Source organism: Macaca mulatta, chromosome 4 (genome assembly GCF_049350105.2).
Source record: "Macaca mulatta isolate MMU2019108-1 chromosome 4, T2T-MMU8v2.0, whole genome shotgun sequence".
Classification (NCBI taxonomy): Eukaryota; Metazoa; Chordata; class Mammalia; order Primates; family Cercopithecidae; genus Macaca; species Macaca mulatta.
Genome location: NC_133409.1, coordinates 83,961,770 through 83,980,700, shown reverse-complemented (window position 1 = coordinate 83,980,700; position 18,931 = coordinate 83,961,770). Strand labels below are relative to the sequence as shown.

At 34.3% G+C, this 18,931-nt stretch overlaps 1 protein-coding gene across 3 annotated transcripts in view; it reads left to right on the top strand.

Annotated features, from left to right (window-relative positions):
• GRIK2 (glutamate ionotropic receptor kainate type subunit 2) overlaps positions 1–18,931 on the top strand; it is a 699,047-nt gene that overhangs the window by 476,395 nt on the left and 203,721 nt on the right. For all 3 annotated transcript variants that reach the window (XM_015136997.3, XM_078001239.1, XM_015136995.3), the window contains one exon: positions 4,696–4,902. In XM_015136997.3, coding sequence (XP_014992483.1) covers positions 4,696–4,902 — 207 coding nt within the window. The remainder of the gene's footprint in view (positions 1–4,695; positions 4,903–18,931) is intronic.

Here is an 18,931-nt window from a genome sequence, read left to right as displayed (position 1 = left end):
TGAAAAATTATTGGGAAGCTGAAATAATGAAATTATATTAAGAAGCTGATTTTTGCCAGATTTGTTTTAATTAATTCCCCAAACAACTTTACATATATTGTTAAATATATTTAGAATTGAGAAAATTGAGTTATAAAAGTAACTAATTTATCAATAATTTATCCAGTTAGTATTTACTGGACACTGCCTACTATATGCTAGGTATTGTATTAGCATGGAAGATATTATAATGAGTTCATATGGATGTTATATTTTAGAAAAGTGAGACAAAAACCCCCAATAGTAAACCAACAAATAAGTAAAACAATTGAAAATGACTTAAGTACTGTGAGAAAATAAATATAATATTGAGATAGAGAATAACAGAGAAGATTCTCTTTAGATAAAACTAAAGGAAAGATTTTATATTTAACTTGAGCCTTAAAGGAAGGAAAAGAGCTCACCATTTGAAGAGCTTTGTAGACAGACAGAACAACAGGTAAAGGGCTTTGAGGTGGAAAATTGCTTTGTATTTGTGAAACTGGGAGAAAACAGGATATCTAGACCTTAAGGAGAAGAAAATGGAGTTGAAGAGGGAAAGGTAAGTTTTAAGCCTTTATGATGAATATTTTATTCATTTAACATATGCGCCATGAGCACCAACTGATTGCCAGTCATTTTCTTCTATGCTCTGAGATAAATTAATGAACATAATCTCTAATTCCTCTATACTCATAGGTGTATGTCATAATAGGGGAAGAAAGAATTGCACGTACATCAAAAGATAAATAAAACTTCAGATGGGATGAGGGCTGTGAACTAAACAAAGCAGGGTAGAATAATGGAGAGTACCTTAGAGGAAAGAGATAACTTATATATATGTGGTTTCTTTGAAGTGGTGAAATTTGAGCACAGGCTTAAATGATGAGAAAACAACCATGTGAAGATCTTAGGATAGATCCTCCCTGTCAGAAAAATAAATAAATAAAAAGCAAGTGCAAAGAGCAAAGACCTTGAGCTAGAAACGAACTTGGCAAGTTTGAAGACCAAAATGAAGGCCAATGCCTGAAATAAAATGAGAAAGAGAGGGAATAGAAGCTAAGCTCAAAGAGAATAGGCCTTGAAGACCAGGATAAATAGTTTTTATTTTATTCCAGTTTTAATGAAAAGCCACTGTGGGATTTTAAGCAAATGCATAATAAAAGCAGATTTAATTTTCACAAGATTGCTATGACTTTCTATGGAGAATGGACTGTAGGGGAAAGAAACGGAAAGCAAAAGAGGTAGTTACAATAGGAATTCGGATTAGAAATAAAGGTTACAGGAGCCATAATTCTATCAGGGGCAGTACAAAGAAATTAGTGGAATCAGTATATATTTTGAGGGGAGAACTTGCAGCATTTACAAAGGATAAGACAGAGAGTTTGAGAGTGATTGCCTGGCTTTTGACTTAATCAGTTTTGTGAGTTGTGAAGCCTTTTACCGAGATGAGAGCAAGTGGTAGAACAACAGGTTTTAGAACCCATGGCAATGAAGTTGAATGTTATTCTAAACACACTGGGAATCTATGTGATGATTTCAAGTAGTAGTGGGGAGATAATTCAATGTATCCTTCAGTAATTTCCCTTGTGTTACTCTGTAGCAAATGAGCTAAAAGAAAGGGAAGCAAAGATGATGACTCACGGACCAGTTTGAGTAGCAGAGTAAATGATGGTGCCATTTTCTAAAAGCAGAGAAAACTGAAAACATGTGAAAATTTTAGGGACAACAAGAAGTGTATTTGGGACATGTTAAATGTGAGACATAAAATCATGTCTATGAGGCATAAAATCTTGCTGACAAGTGCTATTGGATATGTGTGCCTAAGACTTGCAAGAAGTGTGGGCCTAATGTATAAATTTTGAGGTCATCAGGATAAAGATATTATTGAATTTGATGTGTGTGGATCAGAAAAATATAGGGATAAAATTTTAAGAAAAAAGGATGGGCTCATAACTAATTTTAGGAACATCAACATTTAACTGAGAAATTATAATAATGGACCATGGAATGTGGGGCCAAATATTGAAGTAAGTCAGGAGGGGACTGATAAATAGGAGGGAAATGTGAGTTCACTGAATTGGGGGTCTTTGTGTGATTGAAGAGCATAGGCGTGGGTGTGATTAAACAATGAATTGGATGAGTGGGCTGTGAGAAATCCTAATTTTCTGACAAATGCAGGGTGCAGTTGTGACCATGTGGAAGAGAGACTAGATTTCAATGAGAGAAATAATTTGGTAATGAGGAAATAAAAGAATTAAGAGATCAGCCGTGTTGGATACTTCATGTAGGTGGATTTTGAATATACTGAGAATAATAAAAATTAGAAAAAAGAATTATCATTCATTAGCCAAATATTTGAAGAGTAAAGGCTTCTCTTCCTACTTAATAAAACTTTTGAACCAGCTTTCATTGAATGACAGCAATTGTAGAGAGAGAGCCTGGTCTAGCGGGTGGCATGAGTCTCAGAGGAGCAGAAGTTATTGCACAAGGCAGGGGAACAAATGGTGTGGGAACAGCAATGAGGGGCAGGGAAAACACCAAATGTGCCTCTGTCTCCAAGGGATGTGGAGGTAATTGAAAATAGTCTGTAGGAAAGAGAGCTGAAAACCAAGCAATGTCTTCAGGGTACAGTCCAGCAGAGTAGGGAGATAAAATGGTCATTCTAAAAATTAGGTGAAGATATGGAATATGCCAATCTCTGATCAGGACTTCTTTAACACACAGTGGCAGCATTTAGAAGGGTCAGAATAACAGGAGGTGAGGCTGCAGGGTACATACAACAGTATAGAGATAAGGTAAGTCCACAGAGATGGGAAGAAGATGAAACTAATCTTGATTATTTCTTAGATGAGTGTGGGCAAGCTGACACATGGCTGTCATGTCTAAAACTCCTTTAGGATAGCTCTCATGGGATGACTGTTGTTCTCCAGGGGTTGGGGAAGAGGGTGAGGACATTCCTAGGTGGACTGGCATGGGAATTTGCTAAGCTTTCTCACTCTGTAATAGCTTCCTGTAAGATAGCAGAGACTTTGCCCATGAGCAAATATTGAATAGCAGAACCAATTGTTGCACCTTGGTTTATTCATAGCAGCGTAGTCTGCCATACCATGTGAAAGTGCCTTCAATAAAATGTGCTAATGCATGGAATCTTTTTGCACTTAGTTAAACATATACATTTCTTCCAGGGCTTAATTTGCAGAGCCTCACAAAAATTGACTCCGCACCCCTTTTTTATTCTCATCTTGTTCAGCCAACTAACTCACTTACTGGATGTGACTTCTGTCACACTGTTGCCAATTATCCTTTTCCTGAAACACTCCAGTATTATGTTGATCTCAGGGCTTTTTACCTTGCTATGTCCTTGGCCTGAAATACTCTGTTTTCAGAGTTTCAAGTGTCTAGACTCTTTCTCACCTGTTGGATTATACTTCATCTCTTACCTTCCCTGGAAAGGCTTTCAGGAAATTACTTAATTTTGTCTTGTCTTATTTTACCAAGTACCTTGCAGTTGTTTTCTTTTCTATTGACCTATTTTATATTTTTATACCACTTAGGAGGATCTGATAATATGTGTTGTATTTGTTTAGGCATTTGTTAACTGTTTTCTTCTCTTTATCATGAACTTCATGGCTCAAGGATTTCTATTTATATAGAGGAGGGCTAGCTCACAATAGGTGCTCCATAAAATGATGTTGAATGAATGCATAAACACTTGATAAAGATCACTTTCTTTCTCTCTCTCTCTCTCTCTCTCTCTCTCTATATATATATATATATATACATTTTTTTTTTTTTTTTTGAGATGGAGTCTCCCTCTTTTGTCCAGGCTGGAGTGCAGTGGCGCAGTCTTGGCTCACTGCAAGCTCCGCTTCCCAGGCTCACGCCACTCTCCTGCCTCAGCCTCTCAAGTAGCTGGGGCTACAGGTGCCTGCTACCACGCCTGGCTAATTTTTTTTGTATTTTTTAGTAGAGACGGGGTTTCACCGTGTTAGCCAGGTTGGTCTCAATCTCCTGACTTCGTGATCCGCCTGCCTTGGCCTCCCAAAGTGGTGGGATTACAGGTGCAAGTCACCGTGCCTGGCCTTCTTCATCTATATTTTAAAGTACATTACTATTTTTAAATTATAATTAAATATAGTAGTTGTAATTTTCATGGTTGTTGGGACAAAATGTGATTATATATATAAAAAGTCCCCACTCCAATTCTTCGCACATAGTAGGCAATTAGTCAACAATTTTTTTCATTCATTTTATCCATAGATCCCATGGAAACAGCATACCAGATATTGATTAAATGATATAATTCAAATTGGGGTATTATCATGGTGAAATTAGATGTTGGATATCATGTATTATATAGCATATATTACATGTCACATGTTATTCATTATGTATAAGATTTATGGCATAAGATATAAGATATAATGTATTTTTATTATATAGTTGTGGTGAGATTATAATAGTTAAGTTTTTTTTTGTAAAGCACTACTATTTCCTACAAAACTTGAATTTTCTTTTAATATTCTAGACTTCATTAATTTTAATTAGAAGAAAATAAAGTTGACTTTGTCCTAAATAAATGAGAAATTTTTTGTCTTCTAAGAAAAGCTGTAATTCTGATGATTAGTTTCATGAATAACTGTTATCTTTTTTCTTCTTGTTCAATGTTTTCAGGAAGAACCCTATGTCCTTTTTAAGAAGTCTGACAAACCTCTCTATGGTAATGATCGATTTGAAGGCTATTGCATTGATCTCCTCAGAGAGTTATCTACAATCCTTGGCTTTACATATGAAATTAGACTTGTGGAAGATGGGAAATATGGAGCCCAGGATGATGCCAATGGACAATGGAATGGAATGGTTCGTGAACTAATTGATCATGTAAGTCCCTTCCCTCATTATTTATTAGTTTGTTATATGGCTACAAGGTTTACTCTTTTTTCTTGATGTGTGTGAGTAGTAATGTACTCAGTGATGTATTTCAAGTATGTATTTCCTTCAATAATTTTATTTAAGCTAGATAGTATTTGTCACTAAATATAAAAGAATCTAAGAGGGATATATAGCCCTGTGTAGGTAAACAGATTACATTTTCCACAGAAACTGAGAGATGGAACATTATCTCTCTTGATTATTACATTTCAAAGAGATACTTCCCAGGTCCTTGAGAAACGCTTTCCTGGGCCATAACATTGGCACGAGGTAATTAGCTTTTAAAGGAGTTACATACATTTCAAAGAGAGAGGGAGAAAGGACCTATAACTATGAATTTTTAAAGTAAGTATTCTAAGAACAGGGGGTGAGGAGGAGTGTTTCTTTCCTTATTTTCAGTTGGAAGAATCAGACCTTTTATTTGTAATTAGAATTTAGTATTTAATTAGTATTTAGTATTTTTAATTAGCTCTTGCAATTGCAAGTGTTTGTTATTTTAGAAATAACATGTTTGTCACCTTCTTATTTCCATCCCTCCTTAAGGGGACCTTAAACATACAGGGTTTGGTATGATCTTTCAAATTCATTATGATCTAACCAAGATGGTTCTCAGTGGTACAATATGAAGATGCAACTTCAGATGGATATCTTAACTTTAAAAAGTATAATTCATAAATTTAGAAAAGGAGACTTTATTTCTTACAAAGGGTTGCAGTATGCAGGGTGGCCATTCAGACAGGTTGGGAAGCATAGTCTCTGGTTGGAAGTCAAAAGCAGACACTTCAATGGAGGGGCAAAAGGAACAGGAATTTACGCTAAGCAGGGCGGCTGAATTATATATATATTTTTCCCAATAGGAGAAGTCATGAATATTTATGAAAGGAGAAACTTGTGCATGAGCATGAACATGCCTCTCCATGGATCCCATGTACAATAATGGTGGCATTAGCGTGGTCTGAGGGTGGAGTTTTCAGTGCTATGGCATCAGAAAGTGAAGCACAGGACATGAAAATCCTTACTAAGCATTCTGTAAAGATGGCTAGAACCATTTAATGGTCATGGTCTAACAGGCAAAAAAAAGAAAGGGCAGCATCAAGGTTGGTTGATATCACTGTTGAAGTCTTTTGAAAGGGCCGTTTTCTGTTTTCAGTGGTGAAGTCTTCTGAAAGGACTGTCTTCTTTAGGGAAGAAAGTCTAAAGGCAGTTAGTGAGGAGGTTGGTGTATAATGAGGCGTGTCTGCCTTTCTATCCTGTCATGGTTGAGAACTCCGTTTTCAAGGTTACTCTGGGGTTCCCTTGGCCGGGAATAGGTCCATTCAGTTGTTTGAGGGGCTTTGGATTTATTTTTATTTCTCAGATATTAGGAGAAAGTGATTTTCTGAGGCGTTAGGTATTGTTAGTCCTTGAAAAAAGACCTTTTCCCTGAAAACATCATCCCCCCTTCTCCACTCTCCCATACTCAGTAGAGCTCCATAAAATAGTGTGCTAGTGAGCACTTGGTAGGGCAAAGGTGAGTTCAAATCCTAAGTCTTCAGCTGTGCAGTTGCATGCATTGAGAACACCTTCTTAAACACTTTGAAACTTAACTTTCTGAAACATAAGATAAAGATAATTTATATCATTTTAATAATTAGGAATGATATATGGGAATTTTCTAACAGTGTCTGACATATAGTACATAATCAATAAATAGAGATGTAACTGATAAGCCCAAACTTAGTGTCTTCTTACTTGTTCTGTCTTCTACTATAGTATTTATGAGTGTTTGTGTTGAGGGCTAAAACATAAAACATTTAGACAGTATTACAATGAGAACGCTGTAGGGACTATAGCACTATTATGATTAAATTTGAATTTAATCATAGTCAATGAGATCAATATTAGGCTTTGGTAGTGAAGTTTATTAATTGGATCCTTTGATGTCACAAATACACCAGTCCTTTCCTACCTAAATGACCTATATGTTGTGAATGGCAGTTTTATATTAGGATTAATTAAACATAGAGAAGCATTAGGAGAGAGTCAAATTCACTGTTAGATCAGCAATAGGCAAGATAAAGAAAAACAACAAATCATATTTAGGGTACCAATGAAGCAGGGACATCCTTATTTTTTTGAAAATTACTCTTAATATTTAAAAAAAGTCAAAGTACTCATTATAGATAAAATCAAAACATTTTTGGAACTTCTTATACTTAACAGTTTGATATTTTGTCAAATTTGAATTACACATATAGGGGACAAAGCTCTTGACCCGCTATAGTTTTGCTGAAAATCACTGATACGAGGTTAATTAATAAGAGAAAGTACATACAAATTTATATTGTATATACTTGTATATACAAGACCCTTCAGAATGAAAACTCAACTTCCCAAGGAAGTACAGAAGCTCGTATTATCATCTTGAGGTTACAACGAGCATGGGGGCTTGCATCCTGGTAAAATAGTTTATGAGAAGACAAAGAAAATGAATTCTATGGAGGAGCAACAAATGATTACTACAGAACAGAAATTAAGTTGTAAACATTTTTTCTGTTCTAGAACTTAAATGATGCTTGAAGACAATGATTATCTTGAAAAAGGGTCTGTTCAGATGTGGTTAGACTTTTTGTTTTCTTTCCTGTAATGGATAATGAGATTACAGAGAGGGAAACAAGAATACTTGTTCTCCTAGGCGGGTAAATTCTTTTTGTAGATAGGAGAAAAGTCTCTTCTAGTGATTATTGATCCCCAAGAGTTTTTAACTTAAAATACTCTGACAGTGAAGGATTTATTTTCTTTCTTAGATCTTTGAGGATCTTAATCCAGCATTTCTCAAATACATTTTATTCTCCTTATTATTAATTTTTTAAAGAGGATCTTTCTGTCACCCAGGCTAGAGTCCAGTGGCATAATCATAGTTCACTGCGGCCCTGAAGCCCTTGGCTCAAGCAGTCCTCCTGTCTCAGCCTTGTGGGTAGACATGCTAACATCCCTAGCTAATTATGTATTATTGTTATTGTTATTATTTTAGATATGTGATCTTGCTATGTTGCTCATGCTAGTCTCAAACTTCTGGACTCCAGGGATCCGCCTGCCTTAGCCTCTGTAGTAACTGGGATTATAGACATGAGCCACTGTGCCTGGCTTCAAATACACTTGAAAAAATTAATTTTGTGGAAACTTTGGTACATTTTAAAATGTTAATAATATATGTCCTACTACAGAGAAAATACGGAAGCAAGCAATCTATTTTGCTTTTCCTTTATATACTAATAATCTACTCTCTCAGTCCTAACATATTTTCCATGGGGCTGATCATCTTTTGAGTTTTTATGATGATTGATGACTTGAAATTTTTTGGTTAGCTATAAAAAGTTGATAACTTTTGAAAGTTATCAAACTGATTGGAATCTAAATTAGGATGTTATTTTATCAAATCCGTTCGCTGCATTCATGATCTTCTGTATTGTACTGTATATTTGGTATAATTTATCTGCTTCAAATATACTGAAAATAACTAGGAGACATAAATAATAATGGTGCAGAAAACGTTCAGCATTCAACAATATTTATTGAAAGAATGACACAAATATTTCACAATGTTCCACAACAAACATGAAACTCAAGCACCACGGTCTTTAGAGAATATGGCCACGTATATTCCAAATGCTTTTATTGTTAGATTGCCTTCCAAAAGTCCCAGTGAAAGTTTCTGTTCAAGGGCCAAGAAAACAGGGTCATATCTTCTTCTTGAAATTAAAGCATCATAACCTTTTTTATTCTATTTTATAAAATATTTTATCACATTTTTCATTCTTAAAAGGAAGCTTAGCTATTGAGCCTGCCATAGTAGAGATGACTACACAGAAGCTTACTAATGCAACCATTTTATTAAGTTGGGTATACATTTTACTTGTAGCTTTGGGTTGTGTTTTATTTTTTTTATAGCTAGTAACTCATTTGTGGGCTCATGAGACAACTGTGATAAGCATCTTATTCATAAAGCCAACTAGAATTATTCATTAGCATAAGGGAAAACACCTAAGCTGCAATAAGCTACCACAACATGTTATTATGGGAGTGCTTAAAGTGACAAGGTCAGTAAAATTACTTTCAAATCTCTGGTGATGTTTGCCTTAGCATTGGAAAACCTCAGAGAATATTTATGCTTGTAGACATCCATGCATAAGCTAATAGAGTAATGCACAAAGTATCTGTAGGGGCAGGTTGCAAATAAATCTCATATTTGTCCCCACCTTTAGTTTTTCACCCCCCCAAGTAGCTCACACGTTTGCCATTTTATTATGTCTCTATTATATACTTCCTGCCTTTAATATCATCTCCAGGAATGCATATATACATTACAGTCAGATTTTCATTTAATCAGCAATGTTATCTGAAACCTTTCTCACTGAAATCATTACAGAGATACTGAAAGATTACAGTATATAATTTCAGGTACTCATGTTGGCCTTTAATTTCTTTTTCTTTGTCCCCTGACACCTGATGATTTGTGCAGTCCTCAGCTCTTTCCTCTTGTCGACTGTTGAATGTCCATCCCCAGGGTTCTCTGTTGGGGCTCTACTCCAAAAGGCTTTGTGTGCCATTTTATTCTTCTAAAAAGCCTACTTTCTTTGACACCTGTAGAACTACTACTTCTGGTACTTAATCATAGATATTCCTTATTACTTGAAATTCTTTATCCTTTCATCTTTCACACAGACTAATCCCAGCTGGAGGCAAAATTTCAGAATATCCTTAAGCCAGTGTTCTGCTGGTAATTCTCTGACCTACTGTCATAATACTGATAAAATGTGTGTGGGAATACTGTGTGCTCATACTCAACAGATCTACAGTTACTTCTTAACTGTGCAAATGTGGGCACCCTCTCTCTAACTTTTTTCTCTCTCTTACTCTCCGCTGTAGCTTGAGGAAAGTTTCTTACTCTGTCTCGAGTGACTTCTATCATTTATACAATGGGAATAATGATGCTTCATTGAATGGCGATGTGGATTAAACGTTAATATCAGAGAATAGAGAAGGACTATAGCCTTCTTTAACTTAGTTAAGTACATCAGTCAGACGGCAGAGATTGGGTGTATTTGGAGGAGACACAGCAGAAGGAAAACCGTAAAGACAGGAAGCAGGAAAAATTTAAATGCTGCAGGACAGTGATGCAGATCCCTCTGTAGATATTAGGCCCCTCATGCCTCAGTGTATGAAAAGCTCCTGCCATTGGTGGATAATCTCATGCCTATAAATACAAATTTTTCCTTTTTAAAACCTGACCTTTAGTTAAAAAACTGCTACCTAACCTGGGTTGCAACTAAAGAAACAGCATAGAAACAGTTCTAAGACTGAACTACTTAATGGGTTTTCAAATCAGATTTGAGAAGTAAACTCTAATTTGGGACATGAATACATTGCACAGGCCTTAATGTACTGAGTGGCAAATAGGAAATATTCAAGAAAAGTAGTTATTATTATTACTATTAAAATTATTATTATGGTTAATGTATCCAAAAGGGTGTCAATGTTTTTGAATGTTGCTATATTTTGTCTATTCAACCCCATGAGCTAGTTTACAGGATTACTGTTGAACCATGATTATATTTAAAACAAATAATTGACTAAATGTGTGCTATAATGCTATTAGAGAAAAGGGGCATTTAAAAACAGATTTCTAAAGCCACATTAGTCATTCCTTTACCCCATTAGAATTGTGTAGACTATGAGAAATTATCTAAATAGTAACATTTAAAGTTTAGCTCTTTTATAAGTGCCAAACATCTTTACAACTTCTTTGTCTTTAAAGAGATTTGTGTTTTAATATAATTAACCATTTGATGTAGGTAAAAGAGGGCATTGAGCAATAAATGCTTATTTTTTAAAGTAGGGTCATTTTTGTAGCTTCAAATGTTGAAATTTTAGAAGTAAACAAAACTTGATCATTTGACAGGTTTTCTTAACAGAATGAAAAAGAAAGTCTGTTTCAGCTTAGAAAACAACTCAGTAAAATGAGAGGTCTGCTGGAATCTAATTCGGTATTTTACATTATTTTTAAAAAGACCCATGATGCCATGGATTTCCAGCTGTCTGAATGCTTCCCAGCATGCTGCCTTGGCATTGCAATTGGTTTTTAATATTATCAAGCCTTTTATGATTCATAAATGAGCCTTGGAGGACCTCACTACACTTTGCTTTTGCCTCCTGATTGCTCTTTTATTATATGTGAGGAAGGAAATCAAATATTTGTTTTTCAGGGAACTTAAAAAGGCTCCAGGTATTATCACAAAAATGGAAACACTAAATCAAAAAGCAGTTTATTCTAAATGGGAATTGACTTGCACAGCCATAGCTTTGAATTTTGACAGTACATTGTTTAATTTTGCATCCTAGTTGAGGCACTCTGGTACTTCCTGTGAAAATAAACACAAAAGCTAGGCACGGTGATTCACGCCTGTAATCCCAGCACTTTGTGTAGTCAAGGTGAGCAGATCACCTGAGGTTAGGAGTTCGAGACCAGCCTGACCAACATGGTGAAACCCCGTCTCTACTAAAAACACAAAAAAGTTAGCCAGGCGTGGTGTTGCACGATTGTAATCCCAGCTACTTGGAAGACTGAGGCACAGGAATCACTTGAACCTGGGAGGCGGAGGGTGCGGTGAGCTGAGATCATGCCACTGAACTCCAGCCTGGGCAACACAGTGAGACCCATCTCAAAAAAAAAAAAAAAAAAGAAATACAAATTAAAAAAAAATCACAACCACCAACAACAAATGAAGACTGTTGGGGAGTAGAAATACTATTATTATTGTTATTTTTAAAATGTTGGCAAAAATAGCTAAAATCAGAAGTACAAATTTGTAATTTCCTATGACCCAAAATTAACCTATTTATTAACTTTGCTTCAAGTGTCTCTTTATTGTAAAAGTTATAAAATATTACAAATAATGTTGAAGTGCCTTCCTCACCGTAGTTTTTCTCAATTTAGTATTTTCCACATCAATCATAAAATATAAAACTACATTTTCCTCATCCCTCTCCAGGTGTAGCCATTATCTTAAGTTTGGTGTTCTCCTGGCGCATTTTGTATAAATCGTTCAATAGTACTATGTAACAGGATTATATCATTTTTTTTAGTCTTCTACTGATAAACATTCAAAATGCTATAATTGAAGATGCACATCTTATCTTCCATAGCACCTACGCAAAAGCTTTTCCATGATATATGCTTATTTCACATTGCATGCCTGTAGCAAAATCTCATGTACCCCATAAATATATGAAATATATTAACAAGGAATTTTTGATCAGAGTTCATGTGTTTTTTTCCCCAATTTTGTTAGGGACCGCATCTGAAAAACAAATTTCATTAGATATTAAAAAGATTTTTCTCCAAAATATTTTTACTAATTTACATGTCTACCCATAGTTTATAAGAATTTCTATTCCTCTGCAAAATCATTAGTACTTGAGATTAGACTTTGAGACTAGACTATTAGAGTATTTGACTATTTGAATTTGGTCAAATAGTATGGTGAGAAACAGAATCAAACTGCTTGAATTTTCAGATACTCATAATTAGCCATTCTTTTTCTCCATATTTAAATAGGCTTTTTAATTTCCCCGTCTTTGAATTCCCCATTGACTTCATTCCTTCTTATTCATGCATAGTAATTTATTATATTTTCTGAGTGCCTATAATGCAAATATTTCCCCCAGCCAAGACTTTATCTCTTAATTTCATTGTGTGTGTGTGTGTGTCCATGTGTGTGAATGTATGTGTGTTTACATATGGAAGTTTTAAAGTTTTAGTTTGTCACATTTAGTCATTTTTTAAATGGCTTGTGATGTTTGTGATTTGTTGGAAAAATTCTTTTTTAACTGAAGCTCAAAAAGATATTTTCCTATTTTTTAATATTCTTAATGTTTTTATTTCTCAAATTTAGTTCTTTCATCTAGTTGTAGTTTGTTTATTAAGTCCATACTGATTGGACCTCAACCTAAGTGAAAGCCTGAATTCCTTTCAGCCCGTTTATGAAGCAGTACCCCCGCAACACACCAAATTCTGCTACAACATGTATACCAGTAATTTTCTCTTCTTTGTAATAAAGAAATTTGAAAAGCAAGTAATTTTTACTTTTAAAGAGACATTCTGTGAATATCATCTGAGATGATAGAGATATTGGGAATTATGAAAAGTATGTGACATTTTTTAAAAGGGCTAATATAGTTATTTTGAAACGTTTTTCTTAACGAGAATTTAAACAGTGAGCTGCCGAAGATATAAACAAACTGGCTCAGCGATGGGGATATTTTGAAATTTAACCCAGAAACATGGGCTATCACAGATCAGTGTACTTCTGATTTATGCTATACTAGGTTATGATTCATTAGAAATTGTCCCAAGATAGAGCCTCAACAACCATTTATTGAATGTATATTCTGGGAAAGACACTGTAACCACAGCAGTAATAATAGTTCTCAAATATAATGACCATCTTTTATTTTAAAAAGTATGTTAAGTGTTTAATTTTTCTTTCAGTGCTAATGTGATAAAGAATGTCTTCTCTCTTCATGCAGTTCCACAATTAATATTATGTTTAGAAATATTTATATATGTTTTTGAATTTAAAAATTATTTAATTATTATTATTATTTTTGCTGTGATGTATTCTCAGAATACTTAAAAAAAACTTGTTTCCCTAATAACAATCTTCTGGTAATTTGCTATTAATTGCAAAATTATAGCAAAAACCAAAGCTAAAGATTATTTTATTTGGCAATTGTATCATGAATTATTGAATAAATATCCCCAATGTACACTACTAAGTTCCTTCAAATATAACTTCTGAACTTAAGATACTTAAAATGTCTGTAAAAAATGAGTTGGACATAAATATTCCCAGAAAAAACAAAGCACAAAGTCATAATTTGAAGATTGAGAGAAAGTAAATTACTAAATTGATATTATAGAGACTCCTATAAATGGCAACTTCTGCACACTGCTATCCATCCTATTAATACTTTTGCCCCTAAAAAACAGGAAGCAACTAATTTGTTATGCAGTACAGAGCATTGAGACTTTTCCTTAATGTAGTCAGGAAATGCTTCTTAAAAAGAAAAAAAAAAGCCTCAATATCTTCTTAAATAAACAATGGAAAACAGGTTAGAGTAGAAGAGGCGTGAAATTGGAAATTTCATTGCTCAAACAAAATGTTATGTAAAAATGAAAGTAGAAATATAAATTAAGGATAAGGGAATTCTGTGAGGGAGCATGTCCAAAACTTAGGATTATTTAAAGTCAATAATAAAAATTTTGTATGTAATTTAAATAGCAAATTTACAATGACACTGTTGAAGCAGTGGGCTGAAAAATTTGTTTATCTGTGGTATGTGGAACATCTGTGTGTTATTAAATAATAAATACTGATTTGCCTCTGTTAGTACCATAACAGCAGAATAAATGTAACTGAAAACAGATATAAAAAAAGTAGCTTTTTTAAAGATGACATTTTCCGTAGAGCATAGAGCAAATCTAAACAGAAAGAAAAAAAAAAGCCCAACAAAACTTTAAAAAGTTAAAAAAAGGAAAATCATAGCATGAAATTTATTAATGCTATAGAAATTTGTTCAGTGTGATTGGATTTTCCTTTCACGTTAAATTGCATAAAGTTTCTTTTCAAAGTAAATTTGAGCGATAGGAATTTCAGAAAAAAAAATGCTAAAATAAGTTATTCTTCATTATATTCCCATGTGGAAAAATAATTCAGTATTGTTCATTTAGCATTGTTGTGCCACTCACATTTTTAGGTACTGAGAAACATATAAATCCTAGGTGCGATGATCATTAAATAAATTTTATATACTTTAGATAGTACAACAATAGAGATATTCTGAAAATATTTTGGGAAGCGTGAGGGGGTATGTCTAATTTTGTCTTGCCTCAAACAAGACATTGACACCTACATAGAGGAGACAAAACATGCACATCAATAGAATATAATGCTTGGGCAAATCCATTTGTGGCATATTCCTGATTATAAGTAGTTTTATACATGGAATTGGACAAACTGGCCTGGGTGGAAAAACAGGATTCATGCAGGGAAAAACAGGGAAAGGGTCAGCGAAGTCTTTAAGCTTGAATTATGAAAAAAAATGACAGATGCTTTTTCAAATACACTATTTTTAGTGCTGCAGTTCATTTAATTGCAGCATGTATTCTACCTGAGGGATGTTGTCTTAGGTAACACCACACATGACCAAAACGGTGTACTTGGTCAGGTTTATTTAAATATTTTGAAAGCCGATTCAATTTAAAATGAACTGATAAGATTCAGACAATTTATGGAGGGAGAATTAAGATAAAGAAAGTTTCTACATTTTTTTCACCTAAGGAGAAAATAGATCTAGTTTTCTCAATTAAGAAGAATTTATTGAAAATGTATTGGTATGCTAATATGTAATTACACTAACATTAACCACTGTTGTTTTGTGCCAAAATCATGTGCCTTCATCCATATAATTTCCTGACCACTTCTAATTGCATTTTAAGGTTTTGTGGCTCTTCTAGGAAATTCAGTTTGCAAAAGATATGGCCACTGAACTGGAGTTTATTTTTTACATGTTTTATTATGATATTCATCTGATCAAGTCTTTTGTATTCTTTAAACATTATCCAATTTTGATCCTTGAAAATCAGAAGTAATGTCTGTGGGAGCTTTATAGAGCAAATAGTCTCACTGTCCAATGTGCACAAAAACACTGGCTGTTGAGGAAAGAAAGGGCTTTATTTGTCTTTTTTCAAATAGGCAAGTAGTCAGCAAGGAGACAGGAGTGGATTCAAATCTGTCTCCTCAATTTAGGGACCCCTTGCTTCTGAAAGAGTTTCAGTATTCCGGTTCCAGTCATGTCCCAGTCTTATTGGTATAGAGGGGAAGATTGATTGGTCTTGGGTGTTGTTAGAGATCAAAGCTTTTTCTATTGTGCATGCCGAGGCTACATGACCTGCAGTTTTTGTTTTTATTATATCTAAAAGGTAACTCAACAGTTTGTTACCAACTAAGCAGGCCCAATTTGGGCTAGTCTAGTAGATACAGGACTTATTCAAGTACAAATTCAATTATGAATTTATGTGACAATGTTTAGTTTAACATTAAACAGCATTAAACTATCCTTTATGTCCTTGTATTTTCACTTCCATGAAAATGAATGATTTTGATATCTTGTAATCTTCTAAACTCTCTTTGTTGACTGTAGACTAAGTTGCTCTTACCAAAATTTAGATTTAAAATATTCTAATTTTACTTTGTGCATTTCAATACATATATCATTAAGGTCCTTTTCTAGTTAGAATATAAGCTGTGGGAGGGCAGTAACTATATCTCTAGGATTTAGCATTATGCTTAATACATAGTAGAAAATGAGTGTTTGTTAAATGCATGAATCCTGTTTTTCCATCCAGGCCAGTTTGTCCAATTCCATGTATAAAACTACTTATAATCAGGAATATGCCACAAATGGATTTGCCCAAGCATTATATTCTATTGATGTGCATGTTTTGTCTCCTCTATGTAGGTGTCAATGTCTTGTTTGAGGCAAGAATGATTTGATTTTCTTGGTATCTTTCATAGCACTTGCCACAAGGCTTTACACAGAGTCAAGATGGTCAATAAATGTCTATCAAATAAGTGGGTAGATATAAATTATCCACCCAGCCATTTTTTCTTTCCACACTAAAGGAGTGCAATTAACTTGACATTGTACGTGTGATTACTTGAAACCATAGCTATAATATTATCACACTTTCCTTCAGAAAAAAAGAAATAGGTAAAGTTGGTAAACTTATTAACAGAATTTTGAAGTAGAGAAATACATCATAGCTATCGAATAATAGATAAAGGCAATCTGAAACACACGATATTTCAAATGTAGACACGTAGAAAAGTCATTTTCAAGTATTTCTTAAGCAGATACTGTCAGATATATTGGACAATGTATGACATGAGATATTTTGAGAGCATGTGTTCTGAAAAACAGGGTAAAGGCACTTGGACAAAGAAGTTTCATCTTTAAATCCTGCAAAATAAACATACACAAAAATCAGAATTTTTACCAATTACATTGGCGTACTTCAAATGAGATTTGATTACCTATACACACTATCAAAAAATAGCATTTCTGTGGGGCAGGAGCAGGATGGAAATACAGTACACACTATAATAAAAGCATCATCAATGTAAAAGTAAAGGTTTTAGCATCAGCATGTTAAGAATGAGTAATCCTGGGCAACATATGCTTTATCTTTTAAACATCTTAAAAAATCTTTTTGGATGGATTATTTCTAGAATGTATTACATGTATTTACTCTTTGAAACTGCAGGGCAGTAATCATAATCCAAACTCTAGCTGAAAATTTCATATCCGTTTTGATGCTTTCATGATCATTCATCCTATTTATTTATTTATAAAAGTATTTCATGCAGTGTCTTCTTTTTCCAATTTTTATTTTAAATTCAGGGTTACATATGCAGATTTGTTAGATCGCTATGTTGTGTGATGCTTAGGTTTGGAGTGTGGATGATCCCATAACCCAGATAGTGAGTATCACACACAATAGGTAATTTTTCAACATTTGCCCCCTTTCCCCCAACTCTAGTAGTCCCAAGTGTCTATTATTCTCATCTTTATTTCCACGTGTACCCAATGTTTAGCTCCCACTTATAAGTGAGAATGTTTAATATTTGGTTTTCTTTTTTTGCTGTTAGTTCGCTTAGAATAATGGCCTCTGTCTGTGCACTTGTTGCCGCAAAAGACATGATTTTGTCATTTTTTATGGCTACATAGTATTCCATGGTGTATATGTACCACATTTTCTTTACCCAGTCCACAGTTGATGAGCACCTGGGTTGCTTCCTTATCTTTGCTATTGTGAATAGCTCTGCGATGAGCATACAGGTGAATGTATCTTTTTGGTAGAACAATTTATTTTCCTTTGGGCATAAATTCAAAGGATTTGATGAGTCAAATGATAGCTCAACTCAGTTCTTTGAGAAATCTCTAAAATGCTCTCCATAGCAGCTGGACTAACTGGCATTCCCACCAACAGTGTATAAGTGTTCCCTTTTCTTCACAGCCTTGTCAATATCTGTAATTTTTTTTTTTTGACTTTTTAACAATGGCCATTCTGACTGGTGTGAGAATTGTGGTTTTCATAATAATTGTATACTTCAGATTGCAATCACCCAAATATATAAAATTAATGTCTACCAAATTTCTTATTCATGGTTTGAGCTTGAAAAGTTGCCAACATTTACCCAGTAACCATTTACTGTATTAGTCCATTTTCACAGTGCTATAAAGAACTGCCTGAGACCTGGTGATTTATAAAGAAAAGAAGTTTAATTGACTCACAGTTCCACATGGCTGAGGAGGCTTCAGGAAACTTACAATCCTGGGTGGAGGGAAGCAAACATGTCATTCTTCACATGACAGCAGCAAGGAAAAGTGCTGAGTAAGGCGGTGAAAAGCCCCTTATAAAACCATCAGCTCACTCACTCACTATCATGAGAATAGCATGAGGGTAACCACCCCAGTGATTAAATTACCTCCCACTGGGTCCTACTCACGACACATGGGAATTATAGGAACTAGAATTCAAGATGAGATTTGGGTGGGGATATAGTCAAACCATAGTACCATCACTTTTATTCTTTCACATCTTTGTAGGTTCAAATGAGCACTCATCAATAATTCCCACTTCCCATCCCCTCCGAAGAGCATGTACTGGTATCTTATCTTCTTCATCTTATTTCCTATTATCATTTACTTACTCCATAATTCCTCACATACATTGTATGTTTTCTACAAAATATTAAATAGATTAGGTATTTTTATGTTTGTTTCCAATGAGCATTTAAATCTTTGAAAGTCAGCATTTTAAAAGATAGGTTGATAATAAGCTGATTTATGAGCCGAGCTTTATGAACTGATG